The sequence below is a fragment of the Pelophylax lessonae genome (assembly GCF_965119305.1).
Source record: "Pelophylax lessonae genome assembly, chromosome: 8".
In the NCBI taxonomy this organism is placed as follows: Eukaryota; Metazoa; Chordata; class Amphibia; order Anura; family Ranidae; genus Pelophylax; species Pelophylax lessonae.
This window is the reverse complement of record NC_138775.1, coordinates 73,702,401-73,723,824: the sequence shown is the minus strand read 5'-3', so window position 1 is coordinate 73,723,824 and position 21,424 is coordinate 73,702,401. Positions and strand designations below refer to the sequence as shown.

Sequence of the window (21,424 nt, the reverse complement as noted above, 5' to 3'; positions counted from 1 at the left end):
ATGGAAGAAAAAAAACGTATAACGTGGCTGAACGTAGGTTCATCACGTTCAGTCACGTTTAGTCACGTTCGGCCGCGTTTCTGCGTTTGAAACGTCGGGAAACACACGTTCGAACGCAATATAATTGCGTTCTAAAAAAAGTCCCTGAACGCAACTGCCTGCAAATGACTGTAAACTACCATGTGTACATGGACAGATAAGATAACATGGAGCTGCGTTCAGGGACTTCTGAAAAAAACGCCCAACTGCTCCTAAACGTCCATTTCCAGCGTCCCGTGTACATGGAGCCTAAGTAGAACAATGAGCACATTATAGGCATGACACAACATGTATGGAACATTTGTATTCTGGCTTGTAAAACTACACATTTTCTCTACAGTTTGTGAGGGCTCTTTCAGAAAGGCGGCTGGGGGGCAGTTAAAACAGGCAACTGAGTTGGAGTTTGGCAGGTGGCACATTTGGCTTGCAGTCCTATGCCGCCCTCTGAGAAGCGATCCACTGCGGATGACTTTTCTGCTGGACCACCACTCTGAAAAAAGCCTAAATGTGCCTTCTCTGAGTACAATTTTAAAATTCAATTGTGGAAAGAAATAAGGCTTTGATCTTGAAGACATCCTTTACAATTGTACATTATTAATAAAGGGAAGGGGGAGGAAAACATGGGGGGGGGGAAGGAAAGGGAGGGGGGAGGGAAGGGGAAAAGAGAAGGGACAATAGGAAAGTATTGGAGGATAAGTGGGACTTTGAGTGAGACTCCTGCCTTGGGTCTCCATCCCTATGTATACATGACATATAGAGCACATGGTGCTCAAAAAATGTTTGGGACTTTATATGAGATGTGGCCACTGGGCACATGATGTTATATATGATATTCCATATACCTAGGCTGGTAAGCACAAAACAAGTATAGAATCAATTAACATCATGTGTTTTAATATTGTATAAATGGCAGTTAACAATAATATATGAATACAGTACAAAAAGGGTAAAAGGGGTATGTATATAAGGTTTGGTAAAAACTGTAACAACATAAATCAACATTCAAGAAGGTACTACAATGCATTCGTGCATGCCAGATGAAACTTGCGCTTTGGCTGTGTTTGTGGAGGCCACTCTCTCAGTTCCAATTATGGACTCAATTCCGGGCGATTCCATCACCTGACTGACATTCCATATTCATGTGTAAGCTTCAGTCTCTTACGCTAATATTACAAAACATTCCTCCATTTGATGTAATATCACATATGTATGTGTATATTTTTAGATGCTATGACCATGCCTGCTCCTGAGGAAGTGAAAAATGTTATTCACGAAACGCGTCGAGCTTATGAAGCAAACAATTTACCTACAAGTTTCATCTGGCATACATGAATGCTTTGTAGTACCTTCTTGAATGTTGATTTATGTTGTTACAGTTTTTACCAAACCTTATATACATACCCCTTTTACCCTTATTGTACTGTATTCATATATTATTGTTAACTGCCATTTATACAAAATTAAAACACATGATGTTAATTGATTCTATACTTGTTTTGTGCTTACCAGCCTAGGTATATGGAATATCATATATAACATCATGTGCCCAGTGGCCACATCTCATATAAAGTCCCAAACATTTTTTGAGCACCATGTGCTCTATATGTCATGTACAATTGTACATTGTTAAACCTTGAAGCTGTGAAAATTCTTCACAAAGCAGTTTTGCTTTTCTTTACTTCCCACAAATGCTGCTAACATTCAACGACCTTCATATCCCACAAAAGAAAAAATCTGCAGAACAGAGCTTGATTTTTAAATTACCTTGTACAGTTCACAACAGACAAATCAAATGGAAATCTTCCTTCCAAGTTAAACTTTGGGGTGTCAATAGAGAGGGTGGAATAGCTGCCAATGATACCAGGCAAACAAGGTTAGGAGGCCAGTAGAACAGGCACTTGCTTTTGTTGACCAGTTGCTATGTACACATATTACTGTGTTCTATTTCATGCTCATATCATCATAACTTTATAAATTATATTGTATTTTACTACAGCCTAAAGTAGTATTAACCACTTAAGCCCCAGCCCTATTTCGGACACTGCGTTCTTGCATACAGCCGTTTTTTAAATTTGCCGCCTTTTGCAGCACAGTAACCCGGAAGTGACGTCATGGACGCCGCCTCCGGGTTACGTCATCGGAGACCCGATCGAAGCCTTTTCCGGCTTTGATCGGGACTCCATCCAGCCGGCGGAGGTGCCGGCTGGGTGCTCGGGGCTCCCGGTGGGACGGGAGCCCCGAGCAAGGTCACGGAAGGCAGCGGGAGGGGGGGGGGGTCCCCTCCCGCTCACAAGGGTAACGATCGAGCGGCACCTGAGCCGCATCGGTCGTTACTGACGGAAAGCCGACCATCGGCTGTAAACCACGGTACCGGGATGGTGCCTCTAGCTAGAGACATCATCCCGGTATACCCCCGCAAATTTAGCCGACGTACCCCTACGTCACTTTGCGGTAAGTGGTTAAAGCGGAGTTCATGGCACCAAAATCGAAAACGTTTTGGGCCATCCGCTTGCTGAAGGCAACCTGAAAGCGAAATGAATACCGACGATTTTTTTTTTGGTGACTTACCTTATTATTGAAGAAAATATACTCACCTTCCTTCCACTTCCTCCCTCTGCGGTCGCGGCCTGCGCCGTCATTTCCGGTTTGCGAAGATTCCTGGGAGCTGAACATCATCGCTCCCAGGAATCAATGCGCCTGCACCGGCCCTGCTCGTCACTTCCGGTGCAGGCACGGCATTCACAGCTAAGCAGCTTCTGGGCATGCTCAGAAGCTGTGCAGGGATGCCGCTCCTGCACCGGAAGTGACGAGCGGGGCGGTGCAGTGCATTGTGAGACTCCGACGTCACGGAAGAGGACAAGAAGAGGGATGCTGCGGCTTCAGCTGCCCACACCTGAGACGGCAAAGCTGGAGAAGAAATTTTCAAGGTAAGTATTTCTTCTTACAGGTAAGTGCGACCCGGGACAAATCAGAGGCTATCCATTGTGGAATGTACTAGCCCTGACTGTCCCAAGGATATTTTTAGCTCAAATTGACCCCCGAGGCCGGAACTCCGCTTTAAACCCAAAACAAAAAAGTAATATATTGTAGCTCACTGTGACTCAAAAAGACTAAATGTAGATGTTGCTCAGGAGCGGTAAAGCCCAATTAGACTGCTGTGAGTCAGGCAGGGACAGGGAGCTTGCCCTAGCTCCAAACTGCAGCAATGTCAAAGGAAAAGGTTCAAGGGGCAGAGCGAAATGCATTTGGGGCGTGGCCTTGGTGGAGTTCGGGATGAGGTTGCCATTCATCTGACTTCATGCACATAGGTCTGCTTTATGAGGTGCGTCTTATGGATCTTTTCCTTTGATATTGTAGCTTACCAATCATTAGATGTATTGGCTGCATTAGTTTTCTTTTCTTTGGCTTTTTTCTCTCTGTTTTCACCTGGTGACCTGGCCAGTAACACACCTCCTGTATTAGTGAGACAAAACTCTGAAAGAATGAGCACAGGAGGCACAACAGACAGCAGCATTGTCCGTTTTGGGGGGAGGGTAGTAAATGTATTAGCAGATTTAGATACACAAACAAATTAAAGTAGAAGTCCACCCTAACACTAAAACCCCTGCATCTACAGACATCCACGATCTAACACTTACCTATCTAGCCCTGTAAAGAAGAAATCAGTATACATACCTTTTCTGAAGCTGATCTGACCCAATCCCACGCTGAGCTGTCAGCCGAGGCTTCTCTGTGGAGGTGGGTGTAGAGGAGACAGCCGACAATGGAAGTCCCATAGTAACTCTATGGGTGAGGTCACTCCCCATTCACTTCACAGCCATGGTGGCTTCTGCCACTGGAGACCGGATTGGATCAGCTTAAAAAAAAGGTATGTATACTGATTTCTTCGTAAAAGGGCTGGATAAGTTAGTGTTAGATTGTGGATGTCTGTGGATGCGGGGATTTTAATTTTATGGTGGACTTACACTTTAAATCCAAACTCCAGCTCACACTTTGTAATCATTTACAGTAAACAATTTTTTCCTATTCTGATAAAGGTTTTGCATGGATAAATACAAAGGCAAACCATTGTATACACCCCTGCCAATGTAAGGTGGTTTGTCTCATCAATGCAAGCTGATACGTTCTGCTTAAGAGCTTGTTCTTTTGAAAAACAACAGACTTGCTGACTGGATCACCAGGTGAAAATAAAGAAGCCGAAAAAAGAAAACAAATGTAATGAACTAAACATCTAAGAATTGGTAAGCTGCCATATAATAAATGTCTGCTTTTGGATTTAATACTGCTTGAAGGGATGAGCAGGAACTTCAAGTGTAAGTTCACCTTTAGCAAAAAAATTTAAACATCCCTTCATGCAAATCCATATTTTCTGGACAGCACATACCAGCACTTCAAATGCTGCATCTCTTTCTATTATGAGTATGTGTATGTCCTCTTGATCCCCCTCCTTCTGGGCTGGACATTGCGCTCTCTCTAGCACTAGTTGAGGTCACACTGCATACATACTATTGATCGAGCGATATCGTTTTTTTAATGCCGATACCGATATTTGGTAATCGGATATGCCAATATTGGCCGATATTTTCGGACATTAAAAATTATAATTTTTTTTTATGTCGACAGGTACTGAGGTGGAGGGATCTGGGGGTCTAAAAGAACCCAAAGCTCTCCTCTGCACTTAAAAGCATTCAAAACGCCAAGTTTGGCTGTCTTGAATGCTGTAAGTTTTTTTAATTCAGCGCCGCCAGTAGCCGGAAGTGATGTCATGACAGGCATACCTGATCGGAGAGCAAGTGTGAAAGGACCCTTAGCTTCAGTTCATCAGTTCAGTTACGTCAAAATGTATCAGTTTTTCAATACGTTTTTGCATTGGTAGTGGATGTAAAAAAAAAAAAAACGGATGAAAAACGGACCGTTTGTCCGTTTACATCCGTTTTTCGTTCGATCCGTTTTTTTTTTTGACGGATGAAAAATAGGGCATTCATCCGTTCCAAAAAATGGACATTGACGGAATCGGATGAAAACGGATGTTAACAGATGATCATCCATTGTCATCCGTTTTTACATAGAGATGCGCCGATGTCCGTTTTTTATCCGTCAACGACAAAACGGACCGTATGTGTGAAAGGGGCCTTAGGGGTTGATTTATTAAAACTGGAGAGTGCAAAATCTGGCACAGCTGTGCAAAGAAACCAATCAGCTTCCAGGTTTTTCGTCAAAGCTTCCCAGCTCTGACAGCTAGTCTCGCCCCTCCCCCACTAGCTGTCACAATTTTTTTTAAAAACGTGGCCGATCAGGTATCTTGTGAATGGAAAACTACAAGGTCTGGCAGCCTTTATGGCTATCGGCTTGTACTTTTCAATGAACTACCACAATGCTGTGGAACATTGTAGTACTTCACTCTCTCTTTCTGTCAGATTGCATCTGCTTGCCCATATGGAATGTACGGGCACACAAATACACTGACAAATCTGCAGGAGACCTGCATGGCACCAGCGAAATAATGCAAATAATTGCAAAATAATGTGCATTTATAATTTTTTTCTAAAAAGTAAACTTATCCTTTAATTGAACAAGCTGAAATTAGAATCTGATTGGCTACCATGCAGAGCTGCACTAGAGTTTTCACTCTCCAGATTTAGTAAATCAACACTAGAGTATAAACGATATATATATATATATATATATATATATATATATATATATAGTGCCTTGCGAAAGTATTCGGCCCCCTTGACCTTTGCGACCTTTTTTGTGAAGAATCAACAATTGGGACACAATCATGAAGTGGAACGAAATTTATTGGATATTTCAAACTTTGTTAAATAAAAAAACTGAAAAATTGGGCGTGCAAAATTATTCAGCCCCTTTACTTTCAGTGCAGCAAACTCTCTCCAGAAGTTCAGTGAGGATCTCTGATGCAATGTTGACCTAAATGACTAATGATGATAAATAGAATCCACCTGTGTGTAATCAAGTCTCCGTATAAATGAACCTGCACTGTGATAGTCTCATAGGTCCGTTTAAAGCGCAGAGAGCATCATGAAGAACAAGGAACACACCAGGCAGGTCCGAGATACTGTTGTGGAGAAGTTTAAAGCCGGATTTGGCAAAAAACATTAAAAAGAACAAGCAGTGTGTTCCAGAAACTACACAAAATACAATAGATGACATTGTGCTATAAATCTGATCATCTATTGCATTTTGTGTAGTTTCTGGAACACACTGCTTGCTCTTTTTAAAGGTTTTTGCTTTAATGTCTTTTTTTATTCATTAACCACTTGCTGACCGCCCACAGTATATTTACTGCGGCAGTCAGCCCCTCCTGGGCAAAGCGACGTAGTACTACGTCGCTCGCCCAGGAGCCTGCAGGGGGCGAGCGCACGCCGCCGGAGGCACGCTCCCGCCCCCGCTCGTTCATGGCCATTCCCGCACATGTGACCGGCGGCTCCGATGTCCGCCGGTTACTCGCGATCTCCCACTGGAGAGGGATAAAGGCAGGCGGCTGATGTAAACAAAGCCGCCTGTCATTCTCCCTGGTGTAAATATTGGGGTGCCTTGGAGCGGCTCTGCAGCTTACACATGTATTTGCAAATGTGTTCTAACTAAACCCCTGTTTTTAAACGCAAACTGTTAAGACAGGATATTTTGGTTGGTAGCAGACTGGCTGGTGAGTTAAGCTAGGAATTTTCTGTTTTTTTTTTTCTTTTTTTGCATGCGTTGCATTTCCATATGCTCTTTGCTGTGAAGTCCAGTCATAGGTGGGGGCAGTGGCCAGTTGTTTGTTACTGATGTAATATTGCTGAGGGGACACACTAGACACCTTTGCTGCCATTGTGCTATGTGCTGGGTGTCCAGTGTGCCCCTGTGCCTTTAAAGAGGTTGTAAACCTCAGGGGAAAAAAAAAAAAAAACTGAAAGACAAAAAAGGCATAATGAGCTAGTATCCTCTTTAAGGAGAGGTGGGCTCCTTCCAGGCTCACCTGCCCTCTATCTATCCAATAGAATGCATGTTCTTCTACTATGGAGGCTCTGATAAATTTACAAGAGTTAGGATTACAGAAATATTGGGGTGCCTTGGAGCGGCTCCGCAGCTTACGCATGTATTTGCAAATGTGTGCTAGCTAAACCCCTGTTTTTAAAGGCAAACTGTTAAACAGGGTAATTTTGTTGGTAGCAGACTGGTTGGTGAGTTGAGCCGGGAACTTTCTCTGGTTTTGTTTTTCATGTGTTTTCCTTCCATGTGCTCCTTGCTCTTAAGGCCAGATATAGGTGGGGGCAATGGCCAGTTGTTTGTTACTGTAGCAATAAAAAGGTACTGTGTGCGGTCGGCAAGTGGTTACTTAGCATAATTGCAGTGCTTGCTAGACAACACCGGAAGTTCACTGGCGGTGTCAATTCTTTAAATCACTGTTCACAGTGCTGACCTGGTCATGCTACCAATAGCACAGTATTTCTACCATGCATACATCCTTATTATATATACATTTATGTGCAAATACAGTCCACAAAAAAAAAAAAAAAAAAAGACCCAATAAACTCCAAAAAATATTTCTTGCAAAGTGTCTTGGTGCTTACAGTGCTCCAACATATGACATCCAATGCCAACGGACTGGTGGTGACGGAGAGGCGCTACGTACCATCCTGTAAAGACCCGGTAAGGGGAATATCCACAAGCCTTGGAGACTTTGATGCTGTGAGGCACAAAGTCAAAAGCATCTGGTGAGTGACACTGGGCACAGAGCAATGCATGCAGCACTGTGAAGCAGGATTAGCAGCACTGAAGCACCTTTTATGATTGGAGCACTTTATGTCATATGTTGGAGCACTTTAAGCACAAGACACTTTGCAAGAAATATTTTTTTGGAATTTATTGGGACTTTTTTGTGAACTGTATTTGCACATAAATGTATAAATAAGGATTTATGCATGGTAGAAATACTGTGCTATTGGTAACATGATGAGGACAGAGCTGTGAACAGTGATTTATAGTTTAAACTAAATATAGTTTTTTGCTAGGTTTTTTAATTAACAGCTAGCAGTCTTAGACTAATGCTGACCATACACTAGCCGAAAAATCATTCAAAAATCTGTCATTTGGTTTGATGGTTTGTTTTTCGTCCAGTGGACACAAATAGAAAATCGTTTTTAACTTTTCAGAGCCGAAAAATCGAAGGAACAGTTTGAAAAATTCTGCCGAACTAACGATAAATTGAAAGGTTAATGTGTTTCTCAGCCGAACTGTTTGCACTAAGCATAGGTGACAAACCGAGTGAAAAGCGTCCATTGAACGATTTATAGTTCGAAATGCCGCCATTACATGATGGCACGATCGTTTGCTCTCACGGCCAATTTTTCGAAAATTAGTTTGAACGCTTTTTCGGCTAGTGTATGGCCAGCTTTAGGGCTCTTTCACACGGGCGTTCCTTTTTTTTTGCCCGATCAGGTCCTTTTTTTTTTTTTTGTAACGGACACGGATGACACTTGTGTCATCCGGTCCGTATGTCCGTTTTTTTATCCCATCCGTTTGCGGATGAAAAACTGACATAATGCATGTCTATGTAAATACGGATGTCTGCGGATGACACCACTGACATCCGTTTTTGCTTCAGTTCCGTTTTTTGAAAGGAAGAAAAAATAGGGTTCTCCTCCGTTCAAAAAAACTGAACTGAAAAAAAACGGATGTCAGAGGATGATCATCCGATGACATCCGTATTTACATAGAGATCCATTATGTCCGTTTTTCATCCGCAAACGGATGGGATGAAAAACGGACATACGGAACGCCCGTGTGAAAGAGCCCTTACACTCGTGCTCTTAAAGCGATAGCGCTGTAGTAAAAAGTTATTATTGGGTATCACTTCTTGCCTGATAATGCTCTTTGAAGCAAATCATAAGTTGAGAGACAGCAGAACCTGTCTACAGCTCCCCTAAATTGATATACCATTTATGGGTTGACTTGCCCTTTACTCAATCAATGGTAAATGTATAGTACATAATAAACAAAGTCAAAAATGACAAGAACAATTTATAAAAAACATGATTTTTATTTGCAGTTATCAGAAAATTTATTGTGTATGCATACAACTAAAATGCATTTTTCAAAGCAAGACAAAAAAAAATAACAGGCTGAGCACAATTTGGCAGTCTAACATAACAACACTTGTACATTCAACTAAGAGAGTAGGTAGTCTTATGTTCAGAGGCAAACCATAATTCATTTGAGAATCCCCCCACACCCTGTTACGTTATCTCCAAAGTATTGTCACATGCAAAAATCTAAAAATTAGTTTGTACAGTATCAATATTAACCAATCTACAGCCCTGTCTGACATCTGATTAATTCAGACCCTGGAACAAAGACTTCACAGGGGCTTCAGTGAGGCTTCCAAAAGATAATCACCTTCACTTTCTGATCCTGATTCATCTTTTTTCCAGTTCACTCTAATTTAATGTAAGCTATCCAGCACATTGCTTAACAACTCTATAGCTTATAAGCATCACAGATGCAGTCATGATTCGTTCAAAAAACAGATTGTCTTCTAAGAGGCACTTTGAGATGGCACAGGTGGGTCCTTCTCTTCTGGTTCTGGAGGCGGCGGAGGAAGCGGAGGAGCTGGCATAACTTCTTCTTTCTTCTGAGACTCTAAGTATTCATGAACAGCCTTCTCGATCTGTGGCCGAAATATGTAATTGAGCTTAGGGTCTACCACCTGTGAAATAATTCTATCTACTCCAGCTTCCATCATCCCAGTCTGGACGACACTCTGCCTCAGCCCGTTACGCAGTTGGTTCTTGTTCATTCCTGCATTCCACTCCTGCTTGTCTAGGTGAGTAGAAACAAAATTATCCACTTTTTGCCGTAAATTTTGGTAGGCTGGCTTGGTGTCCACATCTGCCAAGCAATCTCTTCGGAACACATCAAAAAGACCTTGGCTCTTCAGTTGCTCGACAATCAAGGCAATAAGTTGGGGATCTCCCGGAGGCAAAGAGGCTACATTTGTTACTCCTCCCATATTGGAAGAGCCACTGGTTCCACTTCCGCTTTCAGCCATGGATTCCAAAAAAACCTTCTGACACCTAAGAGTAAAGAAAATCTTTATATGGATAATGCTGCAAAATACATTTTTGAATGACATTTTTTAAACTTTTTTGGTTTAAAAAGAAAAAATGGACTGCTTTAAAAGATTTAAAATAAACCACAGCTGCTCTACTGTTACAGACTCCACTCCTCCATAGATTAGACTTACAGCTACATAGTTAGTTTGAAAAAAGCCTGCACCCACAAAACCCTAAACCCAAAGTTGCTTCAGAGGGAAAGCAAACACCCCTAATAAAGAATGGTCCAAAAAGCTATAACAGCCTTCCAAATCCCCTAAAGCAGTTGGATACCATCTGGATCAACAACTTATGGTGTTATAGTAGCAAAGCAACATGAGAAATCCAGCCCTTTCCCCCTCCCATTGTTTTGGAATCAAAAGACATGATTTCCATGTGGACTGGAATACCCTTTGCAGGGGAAACGTGACCTCTGAGATGAGAGCTCATGTATATCAAAGGTCCAACTTAGTCTACTGAGATGAAAACCAAAAGACGAAGGTCTTACTGGTGGTTTCCAAAGGGGTGTGATGAAGAAAAGGGGGCTTCCCAGGTGAAACAACAGAGATGTTTTTAGGAGAGATCCAATTTGATTTTACACTGGACAACTCCTTTATGGAACAATCGGTTAAATATCGGTTAAGACTGACAAAGTTCGATACGAAGCAGCACAACATACCTGTTAAAAGTGGAGTTCTGAAAATTTCTGTCACGTTACAGAATTCCTGAAAGACAGATAGAGTAAATTAAAACAACATTTAAATAAAACTGCAGCAATAAAACCATACTGTTTATAGTCCTGTTCTTTATACAACACATCACAGGGTATAAAGAGGGAGATATGTCCATAAAAATGAGGGGAAGTGCCTATTGTTATCAATAGAGACATGTTCCCTGGCTTCTTAAAAAACTTAGGCTGGACTAAATGGCCCCTAAATTCTACATCCATTAATCCATATCAGAATACAATATGCCTGCATGACACTGATTTACTAATGTGAACATACTATATATGAACTCTTTAAAATCAGACCTATGCTCTGAAATGTAAAATCCTATAACAAAATCCAACGACTATAGCAATTATTTTTTTTTTTTTTTAATATTAAAGGGAAACTCCAGTCAAAAATTAAAGTTTTTCCTATTAATAGTATGTTAAATATCTTTATCTTTGATATTATTCATTTTCTGGCTAGCCAATTGTGCAGCTTAGAAAATCTTATCTAAACTAGACAGCTTCTTCCTGTTCTTCTTCGACTATGCTCCCTTTAGCTGAATTTGCCAAGCTGTCTTTCACTTCCTGAAAAGGTTGTCGGTCTTTCTTAGACAGGCATCTCTAGACCTGCCCACCCCCACCCCCATCCCTCCTATCCTTCACCATGATCTCTCCCTCAAAGTTGCACTCTAAATCACACAACTTAAGAGTTGCACTAGTGGAAACAGCCACTAGACTAGAGTGCAAATGAGTGCAGCTTTTTAAGGTCGCTGATTTTAAAAGTTGCATAGACAGGAACAGGTGCCAGTGAAATCAATGGACTCTGACTTGTCGTTCGACTTTGTATGTAAAATGTATAGGGTGCGCTGATACCAGTAAAGCTGCTACCTGAACTGTACCTAGTGTGAATATAATGTTGAAAAAATAGGTGCGCTAAACAAATTGTAACTCAACACAGTGAAGTATGTGCAATCAACAAATAATCTGCTGAAAACCCCTTTGCCCGGCTGCAGTTCGGGCAGTGGGTGACGCAAGTGACAACGCGACACGCCTCCTCCTGACGTGTTTCCTCTGACGAGACTTCCACTGAGATAGCTCCCATCTCAGTGGAAGTCTCGTCAGAGAGGAGGCGTGTCGCGCCGTCACTTGCGTCTCCCACTGCCCGAACTGCAGCCGGGCAAAGGGGTTTTCAGCAGGCTCTCCAGTCAGTGTCTCCTAACAACATGCGCGTGTAAGTGTATCACCTTTTTTTCAATAAAATATCGGGGGTAATGCACCATTGTCTGCTTATCTGTATTCCTCACATAGTAATCTGTGGAGCATAATAGAAGAAGCAGACTCTCATGTTTGTGGAGTTGGTCATTGATATCCAGCCAGCTGAGGGAATATCCATCCAGGAGTATCTTCCCAGCGCATTCTTTTGTACCTTCTGGTAAGAGGCCAATATGTGTCAATAACACAGGGTGGCATTGCAGTGGAAGATTTCCTCCTTCAACTGGCTATATTGGGATATTATTTGCACCTTATTCAACTATATCTGGTAAGGAGAAAAGCCTGGTGGTGGTGGGAGTCACTTCACTTATCACCTTCAACTACACTAGGAGTGGATTTCCAACACGCTATTTTTAGTAATTTGAGTCACAGCGTGAAGATCACAGAACCTTTGGACTTTGTGGACAATTATTGGTTTTTTAAACCACTTATTTGCTTTTTTTCTAATCACTTTTACACCCATTGGACTTTTTTGGTTTCTTTAACCATCTACATGGACTATATGATTTAATCCACTTTCACTTTATTTGATGTGATTATTTGTTGATTGCACATACTTCACTGTGTTGAGTCACTTGAGTTACAATTTGTTTAGCGCACCTATTTTTTCAACATTATATTCACGTTCGACTTTGTATGTCCAAAGTCGTATGACAAGTCACTAGCGGAAACGGAGCTTTAGTCTACATTTCCACTATTGCGATCTAGAGTGCGACTTTGATGGAACTTTGATCCAGCTTTATTCTCTCTGGATCAAAATCGCATCAAAAGTTGAATCAAAGTAGTGCAGGTACCTTCTCAAGGTTGCCGATTTACACAATGGCATAGATGGGAACGGGTGCCATTGACTAATTGCACTAGTGGACGTAGACTTAGTGTGGTTGCTCGTACTATGATGATTGTAGACTGTCAGCTGAGACCCCAGAGCACTTCCAGCTACACTGACAGTTCTCCCACTCCCCCGTATCCAGCTTCCTTCTCCTATGGTAGTCTTCATTCAAAGCCCAGCACAGTTATACTGTAAATGTGCAACAACACCCCCCCCCCCCCTTCCGTGTCCTGTGTGGATGGATCTTTTTTTTATTTCTTCATTTTCTTATGAATTTGGATGTACAATGCATCCTTACTGATTAGAAAACGATGGGCGGGAAACTATGATCAGCTCCTACCATTCTGTATACGCCCACTGGCTACACAGGAACAGTGTCCCTCCCTGGGTCATGCACTGAAAACTGCAAAATAAAGGTAGAAAAACTTGGGGTTTTTCATTTTGACACATAAGGCTGAACTCAGCTTACATTAATGATTGCAGGGGAGAATTTAGGATATTAATCTGTACTTCAGCCTTAAGAGCAATTTTTTTAAGGTTGTTTTGATCTGTTTGCTTGTTTTTTTTTTATGATCCAACGCTGGTGGTAACAGTTAAAATTGCCTGAAAATTGCTATGTTTTTGAGCAGCATAAGTCAACCAGTTTAGGTGCCACAAGTGTTCAACAATTGTAAAACCCAAAACGCACCGCTTTCAGGTGGCTGCTGCATAAACATGAATGCTCATAACTTCACTAAAGACGACCAGGTTCTTTGAAAGAATTTGTTCTAGTGGAACCTAAATGATCTTTGAATGGATTTCCTTTGTTAAAATGGACCTAAAATACAAATAAAGCCATGCTATCTTATTAGGAACATCTAGAAATGTTAAATGCTCCTAATAAACACCCCGCAAAAAATGTATTCTTTCCCCTTTAAGATAGCAGTGCGGTACCTACAACAGCCTTATAGCTACTATAAATTATATACTATAAAAAAGCAAAAACTGCATTTTAAATGCAACTAGAAGAAACACCTGGAAAATGCAACTAGAAGAAACACCTGGAAAATACAACTAGAAGAAACACCTGGATTGTTTTAAGGCTCTTGTAATACCCTGCACAGCAGCACTAAGCCTGGAAGATTTGAGAGGTAGCATTTTGCCAGTTTTTCAGGAAGACCTTATAGGAGGGTCCATTCACCCCTATAGATTGGCAGGTGCACAAGGACTTGTATCAGTTTACACCTGTCTACCTCGGATTCAATCTAGTCCACAAAAAACAAATGGAGGGGGATCCTTCCCCCGTGTCTAGGCAGATCAGAGCAGAGAGCAGTCGGGTGTAAACAGATTTCGTTGGCAAATCATAGCAGTCTGTGCCTGCTCTGCAGAATCTGAGCAGACACATACCTATTATCAGCCTACTCCGCTCTGATCAGCAGACAGATCCCCTGCTAATCTCAGCGAAGTCTGCTCCATGTGAAATGGGCCTAACCTGGCTCCATGTCACTGCTTCAGCATCACTTCCCTCACTTCCTGCATTCACAGAAAAAACTGAGGGCAGCAAAGCCATAGGCAGTCAAACTCCTGTGAGGAGGGAGTATCTTACTGGTGCTGTGTGTGTCTAGAGACACAAAAGGCCCAGCTCAGGACCAAATAAAGAGCACGCAAATATGGGTGTCTCCTTCCTAGGCTTACTACAAAAAACACCCAGAGGAGGGAGGAACTGACGGCAATGGCAAGAAATGCCAGAAGAGGGAGAAAGCAGCCTTTCTGTGCACTATTGTTACACAGAGCAGGTAGGTGTAACCGCTTTCCTATAAAAAAAAAAAAAAAAAAAAAAAAAAAAGGCTGGTCACCAGGCTGGCTGGGTTGTCTATCAGGGATTTGTAAATCTCAGGACTGATAGGAATACGAATCTTAGGGCAGGTAAGAAAGCCCCCATATATGAATCTATATACATTTATTAAATAAAAAAAAAAACCCAACAGTTAAATCACAAATTTCTCCCCCATCCTTTTAACCCATCCACAATTTTTAAGACTACTTGTCAATTAACAACATCAATTAACTATCACTAATTGTATTTTTTTCTGTCAAGCAATTAAAATATACCAAAGCTTTTCAAGGAAAGATATTTAAAGAAAATTTAGGGCACACAATACACATGCACACTTAAGCTGCATTTTTACGCAAAGTGCTGCGGTGTGCAGGCCCCAATGAAGTGTCATTTTGGAATGCTTCAATAAATTAGAAAAAAGGTAAACCATGCCCCCTATACAACACCGCCAGCCTGCACACTAGCGTGAACAAGCCCTAAACAAACAAGCTGTAACTAATCTAAAAATACATTGAGGTGGAATGCCCAGTTCAAACAAGATTACGTCTTTTAACCACTTGCCGTCCGCCGCCCGACTATATACGGCGGCGGTCAGCCCCTCCCAGGCAAAGTGACGTACCGGTACGTCACTAGCCTGGGAGCGAATAGGGGGCGAGCGCGTGCCGCCGGAGGTGCGCTCCCGCCCCCGCTCGTACCCGAAGAAGCCGGCGCGTGTGACCGGCGGACCCGATGTCCGCCGGTCACTCGCGATCGTCGGGTAGAGAGGGAGAAAGGCAGGCGGCTAATGTAAACAAAGCCGCCTGTCATTCTCCCCTGTGTAAAAGCACAGATCACTCGGTCCTGCTATGTAGCACCGTTGATCTGTGCTGTTACACAAACAGCCACATCTAATGACAGTAAGAAACACGCCCCTAGGGACACACTTAACCGCTCCCTCTCCAATAAAGTTAACCCCTTCCCTCCCAGTGTCATTTTTACAGGACAGTGCATATGTATAGCACTGATTACTGTATTAATGTCACTAGTACCCCCAAAAGTGTCAAAAATGTCAGTCAAGGGTCCAATCTGTCCGCCGCAATGTCGCAGTCCCACAAAAAAAAAAAAAAAAAAAAAAAAAAAAAAAAAAAAAAAAAAAAAAAAAAAAAAAAAAAAAATCGCACAGGTGATCAAATACCACCAAAAGAAAGCTCTGTTTGTGAGAAAAAAGGACGTCAAATTCATTTGGGTAAAGCGTCGCACGACCGCGCAATTGTCCGTTAAATTCACGCAGTGCCGAATCGCAAAAATACCCCCTGGTCAGGAAGGGGGTAAAATCTTCCGGGGCTTAAGTGGTTAAGCTGACCTGCAGATTTTTGTTAAAGATTTTTTGTTTTACCAACATTCATTCAATTTTCTAATTGTAAGTAAGGGTCAAACTGACATTCATTTTCAACTGCAGTAACAAGAACATTTAAAGGCTAAATCGTTTTTTTACAAACAAATACATTTTTTAAAGTGATTGGAAAAATTGGATTTTTGACTTACTGTAAAATCAATTTCTCTGATGTTCATTGACAGACACAGCTCCTGGTATTCATAACCATTGGGTTATACTGCCCCCTACAAGAGTAGGACACTAGGCAGAAAAAAATTCTGGCTACACCCATGGGCAGTCCCAGGTGGTATACTCCTGCTCTTTGCTATAGCCACTCAGTTTTGTAACACGCAGTGTCAGGAGAAAAATAACTCCACAGAGGGGTGGGGGCTGTGTCCGTCAATGATCATCATGGATTTTATGGTAAGTCAAAAATCCCATTTTCTCTTTTGTTTATTGACAGACAGCTCCTGGTATTCATAACCCCTGGGATGTCCCAAAACAGTGTGAAACATGAGGGGTGGGAACAACCAAAAAAATCCCCAAGGCTAAACATTAGCAAACTAGGCAACAGGGACTCAACCAAACAACCAGAGCCCACCTGAAAAAATACAATACACCATCAAAAAGGATCAGGTCCTCTTAAAACAGCAGCTTGTAAAACCTTGGAAAAAGGAAGATTCCGCAGATGCCAACACATCCACTTAATAAAAAGTGTGCACCGACGACCAGGTGGCTGCCTTGCAAACCTGCGTCACTGACGCCCGATGACAGAAGGCCTAGAAAGCAATAAGCACCCTAGTAGAGTGCGCCTTGACAGGGAAAGGAGGAACCTGACCCCTGATGGCATAGGCCTGAACCACCATCTTTCTGATCCATCTGGAAATGGTCGCAGAGGAAGCGGACAACCCTTTTCGAGGTCCATCCGTGAGCACACATAGAGTGTCGGCTTCCTGAAAGAATCCGTAGCTGCCAGGTACACCCAAATTGCCCAGACCACATCCAAGGTATGCAAGGCAATTTCCTTCAGATGTTTAGGCCTGGGAACACAGAAAAGGCAACACAATGTCTTCATTCAAATGAAAGTCCGAGACAACCTTTGGAAGGAGCGACAGACAGGGGCGAAGAAGCACCTTATTACTGTGACTTACCAGGTAAGGTGACCGACAGGAGAACGCCGCCAGTTCCAACACCCTGCGCGTAGAAGTGATAGCCACTAAAAAGGTCACCTTCTGGGACAATGTAAGCAGGGGAATCTCCCAAATCATTTTCAAAAGGAGGCTTCTGCAGAGCTGAAAGTACCAAATTAGGATCCCAAGGTGGCAATGGAGCCTGCATTGGAGGAACTAAATGTTGTAAACCCTGAAGAAAGGTACGCACCAGGGAGTGTGTGGCCAGAGGTCGTTAGAAGAAGACTGCCAAAGCCGACACCTGGCCCTTGACGGTACTCAAGGCCAACTTCTGTTCAACCCCCATTGAAGGAAGATTAGGATCCGAGCCACCGAGAAAGAGCGAAGAGGAACCCCAAGAGACTCACACAATGTTTGTCTTCCACGTACAATGGTAGATCTTCCTCAAAATAGATTTCCTAGCTTTCAACAGGGTAGGAATCACCGACTCAGATAAACCCCCTATCCTTCAGCACCTGGTGTTCAACAGCCAAGCCATCAAAGCCAGGGACTGTAAAGCAGGATGGAAGATCAGTCCTTGGGACAGAAGATCCTCCCTGAGAGGAGGCTTTCAAGAAACGTCAGTGACCAGCCGCACCAGATCGATGTACCAAGCCAGTCCGGAGCCACTAGGATGACTGAAATCCCTTCTGCCTTGATTCTGTGTAGAAGTCTGGGCAGAAGCTTGAGAGAAGGAAAGGCGTAAATCAGCCGATACTGACCCCACAGAGCCACCAGCGCAGCTCTGGCGTCTGCCAGAGGATCCCTTGACCAAGCCACAAACCTCTGCACCTTTCTGTTGAGCCAAGACATAGCTGATGAAACAGATGAAGGGACTACTCCCCGTGGTCCGCCTCCCGACTAAACTAATCCGCCTGCTAATTTTCCACCCTGGGAATGTGTATGGCAGAGAGGGCTGGAACTAACTGTTCTGCCCACCTTAGAATGCCAGCTACCTACAGAGCCACCAGAAAAACTTCTTGTGCCTCCTTGATCATTGACATAAGCCACGGCCGTGGTATTGTCCGAGTGAATGCTCACTGGACAACCCTGAATACGATTTGTCCAATGACCCAGACAGTCTGATCGCTCACAGTTCCAAGACACTGATCGGTAGTCTGGAGTCTTCCAGCGTCCAGATACCCTGAGGAGAATGCTTGCAAAGAACACCTCCCCAGCCAGACAGGCTGGCATCCACGGTGACCACTGTTCAATACAAGGGGAGTAGGATTTTCCCAGCAGAAGCGCCGGAGAAGGAAGCCACCATATGAAGGACTCCCTCATTCCCCGACTAAGCCGGATCAGATTTTCCAGAGACTGGGAAGTCTTGCCCGATTTGGTCAAAATCTCCCTTTGCAGGGACCTCGTATTGGAACTGTGCAAACGGAACCACCTCGAAAGGTAGACACCATCAGAGCCAGCACCCGCATGCAAGTCCAGGGGAATGACCATCTGTTGGACAGCAGGAGGCAAATTGCAGCCTGCGATTTTTGGAGTTTGTCCAGAGGAAGGAGCACTCTGGCTAAGGTCAAGTCCAGAGTCAGGCCCCGATAGTCCAGATTTGTGGATGGAACCAGAGCAGACTTCTAAATGGTTCAGAATCCAGCCTAACTCCCGCAGAGTTCGTATTGTGATCTCCAGGTTGTCCACCAGAGCAGAGGGAGACTCCGCTCGCAGAAGGAGATCGTCCAAGTAGCCCAGTACCGTGATCCCCCATTGGCGTAGCAAGGCTAGCACCGGGGCTAACACTTTTGTGAAGACCCGAGGAGCAGAGGGGAAACGAAAGGGTAACGCCACAAACCGATAATGCTCCTCTCCCACAGCAAAGCGGGGAAAACACTGGTGACTGGCACAAATTGGAATGTGAAGGTAGGCATCCTTGATATCGATAGAGGCCACCACCATTCAAATAGACTCTATTCTGAACTTCTGTATCCACACAAAGCAGTTTAGAACTTTAAGGTCAAGAACTGGATGCACTTTGCTTTCCTTCTTGGGGACTGTTAGGAATGTTTTCAGGGTTTTTACTCAAACCTTTTAAGTCGGAACCGGGACAATCACCCCTTGAAGGAACAGGTCTTGAGTCTCCCCAAACAGGCTCTGTAAGCGGTCTGGGGACAGGCGCAAGTTAGAAGAAAAAAAACCTTGCCGGGGGACAAGAGCGAAACTCAATCTTGTAGCCAGGCCGAATTACTTCGTGGACCCACTTGTCTTGCACTAGGGAAGTCCACGAATCTGGAAACCAGCGATATGTCCTATCACCGCCGATACGGGTGAAGGTGCACCTTCATACTAAAAGGAGCCTTGTCCATGGGTCTGGAGTAGCCCGATCTTGGCTTGCCAGACCAGGTTCGTTTGGATCCTCCTGAAGAGGCCCTGAAAGTGCTTGGAGCCCTTGTCAGTTGACCCTGTGGGACGAAAAAACTTCTTATGAGCTGAGAAGGAGGGCCCACATCAACAACGAGGTTCTGTGCCCTTAGTAGCCTACGGAAGAAAAGTAAAGTACTCTCCCCCCCTGAAACCTTTAATGATGTCATCCAGGGTAGCTCCAAACAGGCGATCTCCTTGAAACGGAAGATCAGACAAAGCCTTTTTTGAAGTCTGATCCGCAGACCAGCACTTGAGCCAATAGACATGCTGAAGGACCACTGCCAAAACAGAGGCAAGTCATCAGGGGAGCCACATCCAAAGAGGCACACAGATAAAGCTGCAGTCCCTGGACCAGCTGGTCTGCCGGCTCAGCAAAGGCAGGGGGGAGCTGTTCACCCTACATGTCACGACGTAAGAGCTTAGCCCACTCGTCAGAGTTTGCGACACTAGGGCAATGGTGAATACCGGCCTCATTGCCGAACCAGCCAAATTGTACATATGGCAGGCCACAGCCTCCGTCTTCTGGTCAGCCGGATCCCTAAAGGCCAGAACTCTTCAACCAGAATCATGGTTGCCTTGTTTAATCTGGAAACAAGAGGGTCCACTGCCGGCGGCACAGTCCACTTTTTAAGAAGGGACTCCTCATAGGGGTAATGCCTACTAAAGCACTTAGGGACCCCCACGGGGACGCTTTGGTCGCCCCCACTCTTTAGCGACAATTCTGTTAAAATAGGCAGGGAAAGGAAACCCCTTTGCCGCTCTGGATGGCTCATGAGTGCCAAAGGGTACCTGCGCCTCCGTTGCAGCTTAAGCTGTGTCCTCCATTTTCAGGGTCTCACGCACAGATACAATCAATGCATCCACCAGCGCCTTTTTTGTGCACAGTCACAGACGTTGAGGAATCATCCTCACTATCAGAGGTTTCCAGGCGCGTTGTTGCAGACCCAGCAGGGTGACCCATGTCCGCGGCGGCTGAATCAGATTCAGGATCTGATGAGACAGATGAGGCAGGGGAAGGCGGGGGGTGCTTTCTGCTAGCCCGTCGCCCGCAAGCCACTTCTACCCGGGACACAAGGTACTCTAGGTCCGCCGTGGATGGTTGGGACTCGGAAGGGGCCCCGCAGCCTCAGAGAGGGGGATCAGGTGGGGAATTGTGCTCCATGAGTAACGAGGGGGACCCCACAAAAAAGTGTAAAACACTGATAAGGGACAATCCCCACTGCGCTGGCAATGCCACCAGGTCGCCAGGCACAAAGCACCAAGCGATCCTCAGCAGAAAGAGAGAGAGGACTCCACCAGACTCACCACCTGCAGAGACTAGCACCTGCAGCCACCAGGATAATCTGCACTACAGGTGCGGCGATAAGGAATTAAAATGATCCAGGAGTCAGCACCAGGGGATGAGGAGGGGCTCCCACCACCGAAATCGCCGCCTGCAGGGCTCCACTGTCATGGCCGCCGCTATTTTCAATAGCAAACCACAGCAAAATGGCCACCGGACTACACAAACATGGCCGCTGTGTAAAGAACTTGGCAAAGGGGGGGTGCCTGCAGGAAGGAGGCAAACACGGAGGTCCAACCGTCCCAAGGAGGGGCCCACATCCACACCAAAACCCTCCAGGGGGAGAGGGGGACCAGCTACTCACCATACCAGGAACCAGGCGGGCACCCTCCAGACAGAACCCCTCTCCATCGAGTTAGGTGGGCTGTCGGCCAGGAGGAACGCTGCGACTCGGGCAGAGACCCGGTCTTATGCAACCTCG

At 44.3% G+C, this 21,424-nt stretch overlaps 2 protein-coding genes across 4 annotated transcripts in view; both read right to left on the bottom strand.

Moving 5' to 3' along the window:
* The window catches only part of PTPDC1 (protein tyrosine phosphatase domain containing 1), a gene marked incomplete at its 5' end in the record, with an annotated part of 164,202 nt that overhangs the window by 100,896 nt on the left and 41,882 nt on the right, over positions 1 to 21,424 (bottom strand). For 2 of the 3 annotated variants that reach the window (XR_014225608.1, XR_014225609.1), the window contains one exon: positions 10,814 to 10,861. The exons of the other annotated variant lie outside the window; for it this stretch is intronic. Of the gene's footprint in view, positions 1 to 10,813; positions 10,862 to 21,424 lie in introns of those variants that run through there. 3 annotated transcript variants of the gene reach the window in all.
* On the bottom strand, positions 9,095 to 10,105 carry BOD1 (biorientation of chromosomes in cell division 1). The gene has a single exon (XM_082265191.1). The coding sequence runs from the start codon at positions 10,091 to 10,093 to the stop codon at positions 9,581 to 9,583; it is 513 nt and encodes a 170-aa protein (XP_082121317.1). The 5' UTR covers positions 10,094 to 10,105; the 3' UTR covers positions 9,095 to 9,580.

Excerpts from the sequence above, each read along its gene's own strand:
- BOD1 (XM_082265191.1), bottom strand. The coding sequence starts at position 10,093 with ATGGCTGAAAGCGGAAGTGGAACCAGTGGCTCTTCCAATATGGGAGGA.